This window comes from Bubalus kerabau, chromosome 4 (assembly GCF_029407905.1).
Source record: "Bubalus kerabau isolate K-KA32 ecotype Philippines breed swamp buffalo chromosome 4, PCC_UOA_SB_1v2, whole genome shotgun sequence".
Lineage (NCBI taxonomy): Eukaryota > Metazoa > Chordata > Mammalia > Artiodactyla > Bovidae > Bubalus > Bubalus kerabau.
The window spans coordinates 94,352,678-94,371,824 of record NC_073627.1 but is presented as its reverse complement, the minus strand read 5'-3'; the positions used below and the strand labels follow the sequence as shown (position 1 = coordinate 94,371,824).

General features: G+C 34.9%; 2 protein-coding genes across 5 annotated transcripts in view; one reads left to right on the top strand and one right to left on the bottom strand.

Annotated features, from left to right (window-relative positions):
* SNAPC3 (small nuclear RNA activating complex polypeptide 3) overlaps window positions 1-6,583 on the top strand; it is a 38,245-nt gene extending 31,662 nt beyond the window's left edge. Inside the window, exons 6-9 of the mRNA XM_055578027.1 lie at window positions 298-380; window positions 1,959-2,123; window positions 5,100-5,207; window positions 6,259-6,583. Coding sequence (XP_055434002.1) covers window positions 298-380; window positions 1,959-2,123; window positions 5,100-5,207; window positions 6,259-6,406 — 504 coding nt within the window. The 3' untranslated portion in view covers window positions 6,407-6,583. The remainder of the gene's footprint in view (window positions 1-297; window positions 381-1,958; window positions 2,124-5,099; window positions 5,208-6,258) is intronic.
* Window positions 6,584-11,264: 4,681 nt separating this feature from the next.
* PSIP1 (PC4 and SRSF1 interacting protein 1) overlaps window positions 11,265-19,147 on the bottom strand; it is a 43,908-nt gene continuing 36,025 nt past the window's right edge. The window contains exons 11-16 of one of the 4 annotated variants that reach the window (XM_055578023.1): window positions 16,445-16,500; window positions 15,776-15,846; window positions 15,463-15,564; window positions 15,135-15,348; window positions 13,615-13,726; window positions 11,265-12,854 (exon numbers count right to left, since the gene is read on the bottom strand). In XM_055578023.1, coding sequence (XP_055433998.1) covers window positions 12,794-12,854; window positions 13,615-13,726; window positions 15,135-15,348; window positions 15,463-15,564; window positions 15,776-15,846; window positions 16,445-16,500 — 616 coding nt within the window. In that variant the 3' untranslated portion in view covers window positions 11,265-12,793. Of the gene's footprint in view, window positions 12,855-13,614; window positions 13,727-15,134; window positions 15,349-15,462; window positions 15,565-15,775; window positions 15,847-16,444; window positions 16,501-16,609; window positions 17,803-17,855; window positions 17,884-19,147 lie in introns of those variants that run through there. The other 3 variants (XM_055578024.1, XM_055578025.1, XM_055578026.1) reach the window with 3 other exon arrangements.

Sequence of the window (19,147 nt, the reverse complement as noted above, 5' to 3'; positions counted from 1 at the left end):
CTCAAGACAACATACAAATTTAAATCAAACCTAGAGATTAAAACAGCAATAGGAAAGAACTGAAAATAGTAGCAAGGATTGTATCTGTCTTTATCCCTGGTGACCAAGATAATACCTTATCATATAGGAGGTTCCTGTTAAATGTTAATAAGCTGAGCATATTCTGTGAAGGTGCATGAAATTACTGTAAAATGTACTAGTGTGATTTTATGACATACAAATTTGGAATTAATACTTAGAGCAATTTTATAATGGTTAATACTGAATTTTTTCTCAATACCATCTGTTTTCTTTTAGGACCTATACAAATCAGCCTTCTTCTATTTTGAAGGAACATTTTATAACGATAAAAGATACCCTGAGTGCAGAGATTTGAGCAGGTATAGTTTGCAAAAATCTTCTCAAAGTCTTTGCTATTTCTCATCAAAATAAGATTATCTCCACAAGTCCTATTATTGGTGTGTTAAGGATCTTTGCCAAGGAATCATTTTGTTAGATTGTTTTACTAGTTTTCAGATTAAAAAGTCTCTCTCAAATTTTAAAAATATTTTCAAAGTTATTTCATCCAGTTGGCCTAGGTTATAGTAAGTTAATCAAATTTTTACCACTGTAAGAAAATTTTTTTTTTTACCAAAGACATACATAGATTATTTCAAGATCTTTGCCAGCTATCTAAACTTTTCTTAAAAAAACATATTATCTACTGTTTCAGAAATTATAGTTTATCTTGTGTTGAGTCTTACAGATAACATCTGGAAAAAAATAAATTCTACTTCAACACTTTATTAATCTCTTTTCTTCATATTTAGGTGGTAGTAAATTCACTTTTTTTTTGACTTGTCAGGTGTATACTATTGTCCTAGGTGAGTGGATATATATAAGTTGTTTATGTATATAACATGAAAAATCTATGTCTGACATCATGCTATCTACATAAAAGTATTACCATACTTTTATTACTGGTGTCCTGACAACTGAGTCTGTATATATGTATAGTTATTCTGAGTGTTTATATAAACTCTTTCATTATAACCACTTGTATCTATATTCTAATGCAGTAGTTCTCAAACTTGGTCTCCACACTCCTTCATACTGTAAATAATAGACCCCAAAGAGCTTTTATGTGGGTTATAGCTGTAAATATTCACCATACTAGAGATCAAAACTAAGAAATATTTTAAAATATTAACTAATTTAAATAATCTGGGCTTCCTTGGTGTTCCAGTGGTTAAGAATCTGCCTTGCAATGCAGAGGACACCAGTTCAATCCCTGGTCTGGGAAGATCCCACATGCTACCGGGCAACTAAGCCTATGTGCCACAGCTAGTGAGCCTGTACTCGAGTCCACATGCTGCAACTGCTGAGCCCACGTGCCCTAGAACCCATGCTCTGCAACATGAGAGGCCACCAAAATGAGAAGCCACACACCACAACTGGAGAGTAGCCCCTGCTCCCTCCAACTAGAGAAAGCCTGTGTAGCAATGAAGACCCAGTGCAGCCAAAAGTTAAAAAATAAAAAAATAAAAAATAATCATTAAATAGTCCAATTACAGTTACCATTAATTACATTTTTATGAAAAATAACTTTTCCAAACAGAAGAGTGATGTTATACATTTTCCATTCAATCTTAAGTGATTACACATCACTTAGCCTCCTGAAAACTGGTGTTTATGAGAGAAAAACAGCTGAAGGGGCAAATAACATTTTAGGATTACTGCAAAGATATTTTTGACCACATCAACGTCTCTGGGGGTTTCAGGATCTTACTTTGTGAACTGCTGCTCTCATGGATACAGAAAAATTCCAGACTTCCTTCCTACTTGGCAACATGTATCAACCACTCTGATTTTCGCCTCAAGATGGTAATTGTCCAGTTAATTGAGTGAGCCAGCTTTTGTGAAATACTGCAGTTGCAAAGTGTTTGGAGCAGTGATATCCTTGCCTTTTTCCTCCTCAGAACCATCATTGAGTGGTCAGAGTCACATGATAGAGGCTATGGAAAGTTTCAGACTGCTAAGATGGAAGACTTCACCTTCAATGACTTGTATATTAAAGTGGGTTTTCCTTACTTATACTGTCACCAGGGAGACTGTGAACACGTTGTTGTCATTACTGACATAAGGTAAGTGGTAGCACTCAGAACATTTGTCCTGTTTTATTTTACAGTAGAAAACCATGGGTAGATTTGTTTGAAATAAGAGGAATAAAAGAAATGATCACTGCAGCTTGACTCAGGAGCAGCAAAAATGTTTGCTTTTTCTACAGCGACCAACTCTGCATCTGCATCAGTGTGAGCCATTTGAAATGGTCCAACTGTTTGTAACACCACGGTCTGTCCATAGAATTCTCCAAGCAAGAATATTGGAGTGGGTTCTCTGGAGAACCCCCATATTGGATCTCTGAAGAAGATCCCTTCTTCAGGGGATCTTCTTGACCCAGAGATCAAACTCAGGTCTCCTGCATTGCAGGCAAATTCTTTACCATCTGAGCTACCAGGGAAACCCTATTTGAAATGGTAGAATATGCCAAAAATCCAGAAAAATAACTGAAGCTCCTCCTTTGCCCAAAGACAGTGTATGACTTCTGTGAGTCTCCATGGGCCCCCCCTCCTCCATTAAAAAAATACTAAAAATTATATTTTATCACAGTGCTGCTATAAAGACAAATATAATACATGCTAGATTTTTGCTATAAAAGTATTTATTTAGGGGTTAGAAATCTGTAAATACTCTATTAAAGTATCTTCATTTGTGTATTGGACAGCTGTTATTCTAGTAGTAATCATCCATTTTGTATTTCATATAGACCCTTTGCTTTGCACATGTATTTCTGTGCATGTTTCTTTTCATCAGAATTTGAAGGAAATAAAAGGGAACTGGAGGAAGAGAAGAATAATTCTAATGTTTGACAAATATGAAGACTTAGTGCTTTGATAAAGATTTAGAGTGGGAAGGACTTAAGTAATCTAAAATGAGAATTAGGGATTATAAACTTTGTGTAGCTGGTATCTCTAATGAATAAAGCTTTTCATTTCCTTATTAGGAAATCTCTGTTTATGAAAGACTACCATAGTATAGGAATAAGCTCTGCTTGATCCTTGGTCTTGGTTTGATTTCTTCTGAGACAGTGAAGATGTTCTTACAGAGCAATGACTGATGGCTTTCCCTGCCTCTACTTTTTTCCCTTTTTTTTTTGGTTTTAGTGACCAGTCTCCAAAAATTTACTTCCCATGCCCTCATTCTCAATGTACTTTGTGTAAAGTACTTTACACAGAGAGTAAATCTTGAAAAAGGAAAACATGGAATACAAAGCAGGATAGATAAAGACATAAAAGGAACTCTCAGATGATAGCTGTAGAGCAGACCTAGAGAACAGCTTAGTTCAGAGACTGGAGCTGGACCCGAGGACTCAGGAAGCATGTCCCAAGACTGCTAGACCTCCCACTGGTGTGTGGCCCATGTAAAGAGCACTATCCCATTCTGTCAGCAAATAAGGAACTGAATTAGTGACAGGCACACTAAAACCTAATAAGGAAATGCAAACATGAGAGAATTAGTAGCTAGAAAACAAGTGTTACATGAGAAAATGAACCTATAGTCAGTTGTGTGGTTTAGGGAGATGTTTAATTCATTAGTCATAATTTAAACATTAAATATCTATTTATCCAAAGTTTAGTAGTTCTGTTGAAAAGCTGTATTAAAAAGAGGCAGTTAAATGAATGGCAGACAGTTGCCTCTTAGGAAGAATTGCTGAGGCAAGAGCCAGAAGCGCTCATAAACCTCATAGATTTACAGGACTTAAAATTATATATTTCTTTGATAATGTATTTCTTTTCTAAGTTTCAATATAAGCTGTTCTGCTTGCTCTTTACTCAGATGAGGGGGAATGTGCCTCAGAATAAGCATGAAATGGAAGATAATCCACTTTTCTCTGATGATCTAAGTGTCCTTACATTTCTCATAGTGTAGGCTGTACAGCATCATTCCTAAAATTCAAGGCAACTTAGAAAAGCAATTTTCACTTACTAAGCATTTGCTATGTAGGACTTTCCTAGGGAGTTTTTTAATGTAATTGACAAGTAATTCTTCCCTCAGTTGGTAAAGAATCCACCTGCAATGCAGGAGACCCTGGTTCGATTCCTGGGCTGGGAAGATCCCTTGGAGAAGGGAAAGGCTACCCACTCCAGTATTCTGGCCTGGAGAATTCCATGGACTGTAGAGTCCATGGAATCACAAAGAGGTGGACACAACTGTGTGCCTTTCACAAGTAATTTTTATCTTAGAGGAGGATTTAATCATTCATTGCTATCCCATAGTTTAATAGTTGGTAAGCTATCAGGTTTATTAATCACTTTCTGATGAAGGACATGGAAGCCTTCATCTTGGAACCACATGCTGCAGTCCATGGGGTCACAGAGTCAGACACGACTTAGTGACTGAACAACAAATCATTTTCTGATGGCGAAGTTAATATAGTGCTACCCTTTGTTACTGGAAAAAAAAATATCAAATTTTATAATTCTTAAGGGGTTTTTAGAATACTGTTGTACATGACCTTCATTTTTCAAATGGAGAATTGGGGGGTCCAGCATGGATAAGGATTTATCCAAACCCACTACGCTGATAAATGGTGTAAACTGACTTTCCATTTTTAAAATTTCTTAATTCTTATACCTAAAACTAAAATCCTACCAATTCACATTATACCAAAGCCAGATTTGGATTTTCAGTAAAGGAGTTTTTTAATTAGAGAGAGCCATGTTTGTAATTCAAAACCACTTAATCTGTAGCACTGAGTACACTTTGTCAAACTGTGTTCCATAAAAAAAGTACTAAGTAAACAAAGCATGGATTTGAAGAAATTCACCCAGGTAATGCTGCCTACATTTCCCTCTCAAGAGTCACAGTGTACATGGCCCTGAAGAGGTTTGGGAAACTTCACAGAAAAGTGTTTAATCCCAAATGTCTTTTGGAGAAAGTGTTTTATGGAACACAACAGATTGAAAATATACCTACTGTATTGTTCATTTTGAGGTAAGGATGTGTTTCATTACAGATTACAAAAATTTGCACATCATTTATTTTTTCATGTACAAAAGGCTTGTGCATCATGACGACTGCCTGGATAAGACACTTTATCCCCTTATCATCAAGAAGCACTGGCTCTGGACCAGAAAATGTTTTGTTTGTAAAATGTTCACAGCTCGGTAAGTGATTCTGCTTTTTTCCTTGGGTAGTACTGGTTTTCAGTAGTGAAGCACTTTCGATCTTTGGTATTTGTTTTTTTCTATTTTGAATTGAGGACTTATACTTTGGTATATAAATAATATAAAGAGTTTTATCTAGTTAGAAAGCACTACAAACAGTAGTACAAATCAGTTTAAGCTACAGCTGTGTTTTTAAACAATAACCAATTGAATTATGTATAATAGAAGTCTAGGGACTAGGTCAGACTTTATAGTTTGGTGATAACTTAATCTGGATGGTCATCAGGGAGCCAGGTTCTCTTTCTGCCTCTTGTCAGCAGTTTCCAAAATGGCTTCATCCACAGCTTCTCCATGATAAAAATAACACTTCGTCTCGTTTTTATTTTAATGAGGTCAAAATATGGTTTTATACAGTTTTGTGGTTTTGCATGTTTAGACGTTTAACTGTGAATCACTCATAAAACCATCCAGAGGAAAATGGAAGAATTTAGTGTCATTAGTGTGTTTTGGGTTCCCTACCACACCATGCTTTTCTAAATGATCAATTGAAACACACGATAAATCAGTTATCAGATCAAAATGGCAATCAGGGAATGTCAAAACATTCCATGAGATGCACAATTCAGACAGACTGAAAAATATCATTTTCACTTAATGTGATATCCTTGTTAAAAAACAAAATCTCAGTTGACAGTTACCCATATTCCTATTTGAATACCCTCTGTATATAACATTTTATCCTCAACTCTAATGTTTGAAGGCTAAGTATGTCGTTCAAGTGTATGATACTTTCAAATATGGATTTATATTCTTTTCTACTTACCTTTAAGGAGAAATCTTTCAGAGAAAATTGTCCTTTTTGCATTGTAGAATACTGGTAGTGTTACGTCTGTACGTATATATGTGTATACAATATTATTTATATAAAGGATTATACTGTATAAATAAGATAGAATAAGGCAATAGTGGGAATGTTACCTATACATATTACTACAGCACATTAAAGCATGAAAAAGTTGACTGTAATGACGTACATCTTTTTTAACTACAGATGGGTGACGAACAATGACAGTTTTGCACCACAGGACCCATGTTTCTTTTGTGATGTTTGCTTCCGAATGCTCCACTATGATGCAGAAGGCAACAAACTGGGGGAATTCCTCGCTTATCCCTATGTCGATCCTGGAACCTTTAATTAATATCCAAAAGTGTACCCTTGTGAAATAACTTGGTTACTTTACTTCCAAGAAATGCCAACGAGGAACAGGATCCACCAGAAACAATCGGCTAAAGTTGTCATCCCTGCAAAAAGTTCAAATCACAGATCTTAAGCAGTCTGAATGTATTTAAATGTTTGAATTAAATTAATATTTATTCCAAAGTATAGTTTCTTGCCCATTTTTAAGTGAGTTGTCTATTGAGTTGTAGGAGTGCTTTATGTATTCTGAATACAAATCCTTTGTCAGACTTAAGTATTCTGGTTTTCTCCCAGTCTGTACTTTGCCTATTTGCTTTGTCCAGAGGGGTTTTTGCTCATCTACCATTAGCAAAATTCTCCTAAAGATACATCAAGTGACGGAAGTGTTTTGAAAATTCTTTGAAGAATATGAGAGCTACACCTTGTACCATGAGGCTTCCAAGGTAAATATCCTTCAAATATCTGTAATAAAAATGGAGAGGTTAAGAATAAAAGTACTTAATAAATACAGTATTCAGAAGAGCTATTGTGTAATTTTACACTGAACTTTTATAATGTTAACTAAACACTTCAAGACTCTCACTACATGAATTGAATGTATAAAGAGCTTGAATATATCTCATAACTTCATAGAAGTAACACTTAAATTGAAGCTTCATTTCTTGAGAACTTTTTGGAATCACAAATGCTATTAAGTTTAAAATGTATGACAATTTTAATATTTTTATGATTAAAAAAAATAGGTTTTATCTAACATAACCACTGAGTGGACATGGGAAATCAAGATCCCATGGATTGCTGGCTCTGCATTGCTGTTGTTTGGCAGTAATACCCAGCATTCTATATGCAAATATAAAACAATTATTTTTCTAGCCCAGCTCTTCATTCTTCTAGTACCTTTGTTATGATAATCTAGTTATCCAATTCTCATTTGGGGCCTGAGGACAACTTTGATAATTTTGAGGAAGGTCTAGATCCATCAGAGAAAATTGTAGCTACTTATTTTATTGAAGATCTTCACGACCCAGATAATCATGATGGTGTGATCACTGACCTAGAGCCAGACATCCTGGAATGTGAAGTCAAGTGGGCCTTAGAAAGCATCACTACGAACAAAGCTAGTGGAGGTGATGGAATTCCAGTTGAGCTATTCCAAATCCTGAAAGATGATGCTGTGAAAGTGCTGCACTCAATATGCCAGCAAATTTGGAAAACTTAGCAGTGGCCACACACCTGGAAAAGGTCAGTTTTCATTCCAATCCCAAAGAAAGGCAATGCCAAAGAATGCTCAAACTACCGCACAATTGCACTCATCTCACATGCTAGTAAAGTAATGCTCAAAATTCTCCAAGCCACGCTTCAGCAGTATGTGTACCGTGAACTTCCTGATGTTCAAGCTGGTTTTAGAAAAGGCAGAGGAACCAGAGATCAAATTGCCAGAATCCGTTGAATCATAGAAAAAGCAAGAGAGTTCCAGAAAAACGTCTATTTCTGCTTTATTGACTATGCCAAAGCCTTTGACTGTGTGGATCACAATAAACTGTGGAAAATTCTGAAAGAGATGGGAATACCAGACCACCTGATCTGCCTCTTGAGAAACCTGTATGCAGGTCAGGAAGCAACAGTTAGAACTGGACATGGAACAACAGACTGGTTCCAAATAGGAAAAGTAGTTCGTCAAGGCTGTATATTGTCACCCTGTTTATTTAACTTCTGTGCAGAGTACATCATGAGAAATGCTGGACTGGAAGAAACACAAGCTGGAATCAAGGTTGCCGGGAGAAATATCAATCACCTCAGATATGCAGATGACACCACCCTTATGGCAGAAAGTGAAGAGGAACTAAAAAGCCTCTTGATGAAAGTGAAAGTGGAGAGTGAAAAAGTTGGCTTAAAGCTCAACATTCAGAAAACGAAGATCATGGCATCCGGTCCCACCACTTCATGGGAAATAGATGGGGAAACAGTGGAAACAGTGTCAGAGTGTATTTTTGGGGGCTCCAAAATCACTGCAGATGGTGACTGCAGCCATGAAATTAAAAGACGCTTACTCCTTGGAAGGAAAGTTATGACCAACCTAGACAGCATATTCAAAAGCAGAGACATTACTTTGCCAACAAAGGTTCGTCTAGTCAAGGCTGTGGTTTTTCCCGTGGTCATGTATGGATATGAGAGTTGGACTGTGAAGAAGGCTGAGCGCCAAAGAATTGATGCTTTTGAACTGTGGTGTTGGAGAAGACTCTTGAGAGTCCCTTGGACTGACTGCAAGGAGATCCAACCAGTCCATTCTGAAGGAGATCAGCCCTGGGATTTCTTTGGAAGGAATGATGCTAAAGCTGAAACTCCAGTACTTTGGCCACCTCATGCGAAGAGTTGACTCATTGGAAAAGACTCTGATGCTGGGAGGGATTGGGAGCAGGAGGAGAAGGGGACGACAGAGGATGAGATGGCTGTATGGCATCACTGACTCGATGGATGTGAGTCTGGGTGAACTCCGGGAGTTGGTGATGGACAGGGAGACCTGGCGTGCTGCGATTCATTGGGTCGCAAAAAGTCGGACACGACTGAGCGACTGATCTGATCTGATCTGATTTTATTGAAATACTCTGGAAATCTTTTTTGGTGGAAAATTTAATTAATATTTTGCTGGAAAAGTATTAAGCAGAATTAAATTTGTAAACACTTGAAATGTTTAAAAATATACTTAAATTTCACCTTCTCTCTTCTAGGTTATATATTCAGCTGAATTCCACTTTCCCTGCATGGCTGAGAACATTTACCATATAAATCAAAAACTGATGAAGCCTTTAAGACGTGTGTTTAAAAAGTTAACAATAAAATGTTTTACGGACTTAAATGCCACTTAAATCAGTTGAGTCGACTGGGGTATGTAGAAGACCTGTCACCTGTGTCCAGTGGTTATATTCACTGGTTCAGTCAGTACACCAGAGAACCAGCATAAGAAACTTAAGAGCTCTGTCCCTTCATGGCTGGCTGGCTACTGTTGCCTAAATGTTTACTTCCATGTCTCCAATGAGTTCAATTTGAACAAATTGAAAATCCTGCGGGAAAACCTGAGATTTATCTAATTCCTTAAAAGTTCCACAGGTAAAAATGAATTTTTGCTTCCTTTATCTTTAAACTGCATTCTACAAGGGTCTCCTTACTTTTATTTTCATCATTTCATATTCTCAAAACAGCAAATTCCAGTAAGTGTATTGTCTTAAAGCAGCATTAATGTATGTGTTGTACCAGTCAACTCATTTTACTGGCAGAGAAATTAGAATGTCAGTTAAAATGTTATACTGCTATTAAAATTCCTATTTTGTTATTCATTGAGATTATTACTCTGTGATTCTTAAAGTTAACATCTCCACCAAAGTTACAAAGGCTGAGATACCTATCTTCATTTCCTAATGAGATCTAGAGGAAAAGTAGCCGTATTGTCTTAGAGCTTGCCAGTGTGCTGCATATCAATTATACATGTCTCCCTCCTAAGTTCATGTTGAAACTCCTAATTTTGAAGTAGGTATAAAAGATGCCTCAAATCAGGGATTTCGTAGCTGTAAAATCAGTATTAAACACATAACTGTTAAACTACATATAACAGTTTATCTAATGAAGGCAGATATGAAATGTCATGAACCTACTAATATCCTATGTTAGAAATGAATCAGTTTTGATACAGTAGTGGATGGACATGCACAAAATTATTATCCAGAATAATAATTCTAGATACTGAATTATTTTAGGCTCAGTATCCTTTAAAGATTATTTGACCTTTCTCCTGATCATATTGCAGTGTTTTTATCATCTCTAAGGTTAGAAAATTACATAGCAGATCATGAATAAACAAATTATAAACACATTTCTGCCTAATATAACTATGGCTTTATTATTTCCAGTAGATCCTTTCTCTGGCCAATGGGACAAAATAAGTTGTGTTAGTGAAGGCTTCAGAGCCTTATGAAAGCCTTTGTACAGGATTAGATGGCAGACCTCATCTTGACCTGACATCTTTAACCAGGTAAGTGTGTGTGGGTATGCTATAATCAATGCATCAGCCAATTGGGTAAACTCTATCATCCTACTATTTGGAAGTCACAGGATATACTAGCAAATATGAGGCTTAAGGTATTACAGTCAAGCTGTTTACACAAACAGTGTGTTCAGCATCTCCAGCTTGGATACATTTGAAATTTTGCCAAAGCAGTTGAGAAAACATGCAACAATGGATTCTGCTGGGTCACTGCATAACTTACTCTTTGTGAACTTATTTTTAAATGTTACCTGGTGGTTAAAAAAAAAAAAAAGGAACACAAAATAGATACTGCTTATACATTTAAAAAAACATGCTTGGTTGGGGGGCACTAGCTATCTCATTTAAAATATCTCTTCCAGACTTACTCAGCTGTGGAGTTTTGACCAAATACAAATTTAAATTGAGCCAGTGCTCCTAAAGATTGGTAATTGTTCATACGACTCTTCCTTAAGAGTTTTGAGAATGGTTTATCTGTCAATCAGCCTATGAAAAAATTTTCTTAGAGACTAAAGAGAAGGCAACTGTGTTTTTAACACTACATAAATCAACTGCCCTGAGCAAAGTATCAGACATAAAGTTTCAGAATGACAATGTTACCTCCAGATTTTCAATCCTCTATGGTTTCTTGGTAAAACTGTGTAGGTCCCTTGGGTCACTAAAGGGCATTTCCTTAATTTTTGTCATTTTGAGCTTACGTTTTAGTAACCTGTGTCCCCAAATAATACAGTTTCTATGACCACGTTATACTCTCTTAGAAGCAAATCCAGAATTCCATCCCACTTTTTTTACATGGCAAAGAAGTAATTTACTAGTGAAGTTTGATAGAAAAATTCTTTAATCAAAACAAGTTTACATGTTGACACTTATGGCTTAACTAGAATAAATTTGTCCAAGTTTAAATTGTGTAAGGACCAAACAGATATAATAGCCAGAGTTCCCTCAGAACAGTGGGTCCTAGTTCCATTGTAAGGCCTCTCAAAAGCAAGACTCCAATTACTGAAATGATTCCAAGTTTTCATCTAAAGATGAAAAAAATTACCCGAGAGGTCAAAGCATACAATGCATGTCACATGCAAACACTGGTATTTAAGCCTTTTTCCCGTATTCCTAGTTTCCAAACATGAGAAGCATCTTTTAAGCTACTGCAAACCACCAACTGACCTAGTATTCAAAATATCTTAGAAATCCTGTTTGTTAAGGTTGTTCTTAAAATTCTGTGTTAACCTTTGTTCACTCTGATTTAGTCCATATACATGAAAATACAGACAACTCCTTCACTTTTGTCTGCTGCCTCAGAGTAACTTTTTGCAATCCTGTCACATGATGCATTAGAAATAAAAATTCCCTTCTCATAGTCATGTTTTCAAATAGGTTTGTTTCCTTAGATAGTATTTTTTTATTTACTGCAAAAAGCATTATGGATTGCATTTTTTCCAATTAAAAAAATACTTGACTTCTTTAATGAGTGGGACATTTTAAAAAATTCAGAAACTCGAGACATTTCTCAAAAATAAACTTTTATCATTTAGTTTTCAGTTTCAGCTACTACTGCCTATAAAGGATCTTAAATGGTTGAACCCTAAAAGCCAGATTCATTCCTACATATACTCCTGCTTACTGCAGGAAACTCACATGTGACTTTCACTGAATTCTCAGCCACAAAACTAAATTACCTTCAGAAGTTAACATGAGTTTTGCACCTTGTAGAATTGTCAGTTCAATGTCAGTTGGGTATCTAGTTGTCATACAAAAAGGCATACAGACTGCACATTATTACAAAGCAGCAGGATAATGTAGCACAAGGTAGATTGAGATTAAAGTCAACTTTTGATAAGAGAAAGGAAGGAGTGAGTACTTGTATAGAAGTAACATTTTATCAACTATAAAAATGCTTAACTTCTACAAAACCCACAACAGTGAAAAGACAGTCTGGTAAATCCAGTTTTTGTAAAAACTATGCACAAAACCCACAGTATCTGGGAAAAGAGGAAAAGGTTTATACAAGTAGCAGTTTTAAAAATGTAACTTTTTTCTACTATCAATTACACATTAACATACACACACTAACTGAAAATATACTACAACCAATGTCCGGAAAAGCAGTTTAACACTTCCTAAATGAACTTCCCCTCACATTTACTGTATAATGTAGCTGTTAATACTGCACAAGTACAATTAGCAATGTTTAGTCACTTTTAAACAAAGATAAGGAGATTCTCCCTCAAAACAAGTTTTAAACATCAAAACCTATGTTTATAAAAATTTAAAACTTTCAGCAGTCTAAATATTTCAAATGAAAACCATTACAAACTTCTCAAATGTTCTTTATATTCCAGGTATGTCAACCTAGTTATCTAGTGTAGAATCCTTCAGAGATATTTCAGTCTCTCTCTCTTCACTGGATGGCCTAAAGAAAAAGGGGAAAAAAAGGTGTGACAACTGGGATTAGGGGGCTTTTGTTCCTCAGGAGAAAAAAAAGATACTACATCTGTGCATTATGTTTTTTAAAATGTTAATTATTTTCTGTTGTAAATTTTATTTTACTATGTTGTGTTTTCTTCCCAAAGTAATATGCAGATCAAGCAAAATAACTAAAGGGAAGCATCATGGCCCAGGCCCTTTTCAGTCATTTCTAGCTTTAAAATGAGTTCTCTTTAAAGAACATGAAAATGTATCTATGGTACCAGCATTTTTATAAATCTTAAGAAGAGAAACATTTCCCTGATTTCAAAATTAGAAAGGATGCTTCTTGGTTCCAAATCCTTGAAATGTACAGTGGACAGATCAAGATTTAGTAACTATGGTTCCGTATCTAGTTATTTTAGCATGGGTATTATAACATAATCTACGATTCTAGATCTGACTTCTGCATTATTCTGTCAAAAGTCAAGAAAGTGTGGACATGAGTCATTAATACAGGTGTTACCAATGGAATGAGTTCAAGGAATATTTTTTTTTTAAACAGGATTCCTGCTTAGCTCTATTCTCTTGAATACAATGACATATTAGTTTTAAGTAAAGTTTCTTTATAGTTTGGCCATTTTGATGTCTTGAATCCTGAATTCAGGAAGTGAGTCATGAAAATATAACCCCTTACACAAACGATCTTGGATCAGCAAAGTGATTTAAAAATTAAAACATTACAATGCACTAAAATATGTCCTCACTTTTTCTTACTGCTGGCCTCGTGGTTGTCTTTGCTTTCTTCATTGCTGTCTCCATTGTGTTGTGGTTGATTACTGTCTTGAGCATCCGATCCTCCATTTAAAGTCTTTGAACCTTTAGAAAGATACCAGTGGGAAAACTGTTAGAGCTTTGAGGACATCTTAAATACTAGGAAGACCCAAATTCAAGAACTAAACATAGCCCCAAACTTCCTAATAGTGTATTTTACATGATATTGCATTGTAATCCTTTGGGTAGACGAGGCACAGTAAGAAACAGGGTTACTATCTATATCTATCCACAAAACAACAGACTACTAATCTGATTATTCCATTTGTTACTGTTGTCAGGAAGTTACTAAAGGGTGATACAACTCTTTAGAGCATTGTGATTTATTCCAGTTGTTAGAAAAAGCAATGTAAATCACAGTAAAATTTTGTATTTAAGAACAGAAGGTAGCAAAATAGTTAACATGATTTTTTCTTACTAACTTAGAAAATGAGGGCTTCCCTGTAAATATTTCATTATCAAACCTCTGGTTTGTTATCATTATCATTCCCTAGTAAATGAGTTAAGAAAATCCAACTCCTTTTGAACCGTCTTCTATGTTAGGGAGCTGCTGCTAACATCTTTAGTGCCGTGGAGTCGGGGAGGCTCCCAGTGGAGCAGGCACACTTCAGTGCACTGCGCTTCACTTTACGGAGCTGCGTCCATCCTGCATTTACATTTTACAAATTCAGTGTTTATGGCAGGCCTGCATCAGGCATGTTTATCAGCACCGTTTTCCCAACAGCATTCGCTCACTCTGTTTCGGTGTCACATTTTGGTAATTCTCACAGTATTTCGCACTTTAGACATCTATTATACTCATATAGTGTTATGTCTTTGATGTTACTATAATTCATGAAAGGCTCACAACATTTTTTAAACAACATTCTAAAAATAAGGTATGTCATTTCTATAGACATAACCCTACTGCACACTTTAGACAGACTAACAGACTTTAGTATAGGGTAAACAAATCTGTATGCCATGTGACTCACTTTATTACAGCAGTCTGAAACGAACCCACAGTATTCCTGGAGTACAAGCATACCTGTACTATAGGTTCTGTTTTAAGCTTTGCTCATATATACAAAATGTTTATGACTGAAATAGCATAGGAATTTGCTTCAAAATAATCTTTAGGAGTGTCACTGAAAAACTTGCGGAGATATAATAAAAGACCAGTGACCATACGTTGATAGCTGCTGACGCTGACTCAGGAAGTTCATTTCTCCTGACTTTTGTGTAGGTTAGAAATTTTCCCTAATTTAAATGAAAACAATAGCAACCACTACTACTAGTAACTACTACTAAGTAACTACTAGTAATTTAAACTTGATAAAAACTTAGCCAAGATTGAGCAGACTCTGCCAAGTTCTTCTGGGACTCCCATCATCTACTATAGGCTAAGGCATTAATAAGTTTAAATATCAAAGCCATTTTTAAAAAGTAATGCCAACAAACTATTACCACATACCTGTTTGCTCCTTTTCTAGCTTTTTGTTTGGCCCTTTCTTCCCTTGATCTTTGGTTTTATTTGCTTCCTCATGCTGTCTTTGTTCGGCAAGAGATTTGTTCAGCACTTGTGTGATCACAGAATCTCCTTCACCAACCAAAAACATGTTCTTAAACTTGTTATACAACATTGTAGACTTTTCCATGATAACCTGACTAACTTTGAATCGCCGTATCTGAGAAAACAAAAAGATAAGCTCAGAATTTTCCTAATTGATTTCTGAATGTTATTTAACAAAGTGGTGATAATGAGGAAATTTTAAAAATCTGCATAACTAAAGATCACTTACTTTTTTCAGTGTTGTAATCATCTCTGTGTGTTTTTGAGCTTGTTGCATTGTGACCTGAAGTGAAGCCAGTTCATCCAAGGCCTCAATACATCTGTTGACATCCTTCATGACAAAACAGTAATTTCATAACTGTTAATTACCACAACCCATAGAATCCAGAGATTACTTTCAAAATCTCAAATAACAAGGCATACAAAATAGCCAGTAACATTCTGTTATCTCAAATTTACACGTACTTATCAAACCATGTTAGAAAAAAACATGAAGCTAAAAAAGCAGCACTGTATTTTTAAATGAGGTATTAAACACTTACAAGATTATCAATTTTGAGTGAATTTTTAATTTCAGCATGTATCCTTTGAAGTCGAGAATCCATTGATGTTTCTATAAATTAAAATGTGAAACACAGTAAATAGGTTTTCCAAAACCAGTATTTTTGTATAATCTAAAGCAAAGTATAATGGAAAGAAGTGGTAATTTTTAAAAAATGTTCTTAGTAATCTGCTTACATCATTAAGAAATTATCTGCCACTTTCAGTCTTTAAGTTAAGGAAACCAACATTCATCATACAAGCAAAGAATCACTGACTAGCTGCATGTCTCTAAAATAAGCGTTCTGCATCCACTAACTCCTTCTCAATCCTTTAGCACCTGCCTCTCCCTTACATATTTAACCAGAACTAAAATATCCATCTGAAACCAGATTTGTCAGAAATGGGGAAACATCTTGCTTTAGGCAGTGTTACAATAAAATAAATCTGACTTCATAATATAAGGAGCAGTAAAATAATAAGCATGACCACCTTTGCAAATTCACCTTATAATACTTAAAAACAGTGCAAAACACAATCCATTAGGGATTTAAAATGCGTACTTGTACAATAAGAATATCAAATGACAGATTTCAAAATGTATACAATTAAGTGTCTGTATAACTGCCTTTCTGTGTGTAACATACATCTTAGAAAGTGAAATAACTAACCTCGCTTCTTCTCCACTTTCTTAACTTCTGGCTTCTTTCCTTCATCTTTATTCTGCCTATCAAATGTTAACACAAATATTTCAAAAACATTGGAACTCTGTGACTGATTACCAAATGCCCACAATCCCTTTTGTAAAAGTTTTTTTTTTTTTTTTTTCTTTAAAATAGTTAAGTGACCTAGATCACAAGGAACTGACTGTAATTTTTAGACCTTTGCAATGCCACATTAGTATTAACAAAACAACATAAAAATTAACATGCTAAAATAATCTAACAATCTAATTTTTCAGTGGCATTACAGATTTTAACAGCTGCTTTTGTGCAGTTTTATTCCAACAATAGTGTGTTAAAAGACCAACTGCAGAGTCAATGGATAAATAGGCCATAGTGGGAAGAGAATGCCTATGTTTCATGAATTCTAAAATAGCATGTCAAATTAGACTGATTTAATTGTTCCCACATCTCCAAAAGGTAGGTAATTTGAGGGGTTCAAAGTTAGTTACAAGATTAAATAGACTATAATGCTACTATATTACAATAAAGTGGGATTTATTTTTACCTCTGTATCAAACTTAAATGACATTCACTAGTGTTTACATACCATTTCACAAATGAAAAGGTACCATTTTACTGTAAATCACAAAAATAACCATTTAAAAATGAATTCTTAATAATTTCTAGTACCTTGACTTAGAGTTCGGGCCCTACTATAATAAACCAATTGAAATAGACAAGAACAAAAAATATCTAAAAATCAGGTTTTTTTTAAAAAAAACTTTATTTTAAAATTTTGGTTACAGTTTCATTTTTGTTTTCTTAACAAGTCTACTGTTTAATCTCTCAGGATTAAAAAAACAATTATTAATATTCTAAAGAATTAAACAACAAAGGAATGTCAAGGGAAGGGCACAACTGCCCCATTCTCTAGGGGTATAATATAGCTACTCCAGTTTAACACCTAGCTTCAAAACAAAATGTATTTTTATATTTTCTAAATGAAGTAATGTACAACCACCATCTTCATCTGCGCTTGTAACTTTCAAACACAAAGCTTCATTTTAAGCTTGGTAAGAAACTTAACAGGAATGATGGCCGACCTTAGTATGTAGTGTGTACCTTACAGGAAATGTTTTTTAACAATCATAACACAGTAATAATGCCATTAATGAAGTCCTCAATTTAGAATCTGGAACATTCTTCCATCAAAGGGGGGGAGGGGGAAATTCAGTCCAATGAGTCTGTCTCAAGATCTTCATCTCTTGTTTGCTCCACTTGTATTCTCTTTTCAGTAACTGGATTAATGCTTTGAGCCCAAAATGAGATATATTTTTTATTACTGTAGATTACATGTTGTTTGGCTGGGAATACAATACAATAAACTTTATTTTTGCATAATGCATTTCATACAAGCTGCATCTGAAATGCTTTACAGAGCAAAACTGTCCAAGTACAAAGTTTTGTAATAACAGAAGAAGGAAAGAAAACACAAATATTAGAATTTGAGAAAGTTACATTCGGAGGACATTCAAAAAGAAATTGAAACACATAAAGATTAACTTTGAGATACTAAAGGATTGGGCTAGATTTACTAAGCAACAACTAATTTTATATCTTAATCTGGGGAGCACAATAAAGTTAAAAGCAACAAACAGTCCAACAACTTTTCAGTGAAAGGATAGGAAAGGATAGGTAACAAAAAAATAACTCTAATATTTACATAAATGGTTCAAGTCTAACAGATTAAAGGGAGTAACATTTCTGAGCTTTAAATCAATTTTTAAATTACTCCCTCTTATAGCTAAAACTGCTTATATATCCTCCAAAAAACTAAGAAAGGAGATGGTCAAATGCTATACTTAACAAGACTTTCAGCTTACAGATTTATTATATAAAGAAAAGGTACAAAATTATTTAAGAATAGTTTTTTTAAGAATTTCACTGCTTAAGTTTGTCTTAGTGACCTACAGCATATTTTTAAAATCACCTCCTCACTAAAACAACAAAAAAACAGTTTAGTCAGAATAATGCAAGACGTTTCACAAAGAAAGAAACGTTTTTCAGAGAAAGACCTCAGAAGAGACAGTCTAAAGATAACTAAGAAAACAAATGTAATAAACACATGAAGCCTAATCATCGTCATTGCTATTTTCCTTATAAAATTATTTTATAGAATAAAGTTAAAGGGGGAAGAAATTCCCCATGGTAAGTATATATTATCTGCAAGTATCAAAACTTATTATCTTGATTTATATTGCACACATCTAATGCAAACCCTGTCAGCCTTTTAGATTTACTTGTACTGGCTTCATGGGTTTCCAACTGTGCTTTTGTTATTTTTGCTGGTCTTCTGGGGGAGGCCTGCTGGTGGTATGACAAAGATAGATATTTCATTCTTTGTCCACTCATTTATCATCTTTCTGTATTTAATATTATATGAGAAAACAGTAGAGGATGAGGACATTTTCTACAAAGCCTTGAAGCAGTTAAATCCTATCTGCACTTTCCGTTTAAATTAAAAATAATTCATAGGGTGATTATCTCAGTGAATTTCATCCTCTTTACTCAGAAAAGAATGAAGCCTGAAATATAATTATCATATACTGAAGACATTTTTCTAACACATGGGCAAAGTCACTTCTTTAGAAGGCTTCACAGAGTCTGGAAAATGAGATTCTACTGTTTAAAATTTTCATGCTGGCTTAA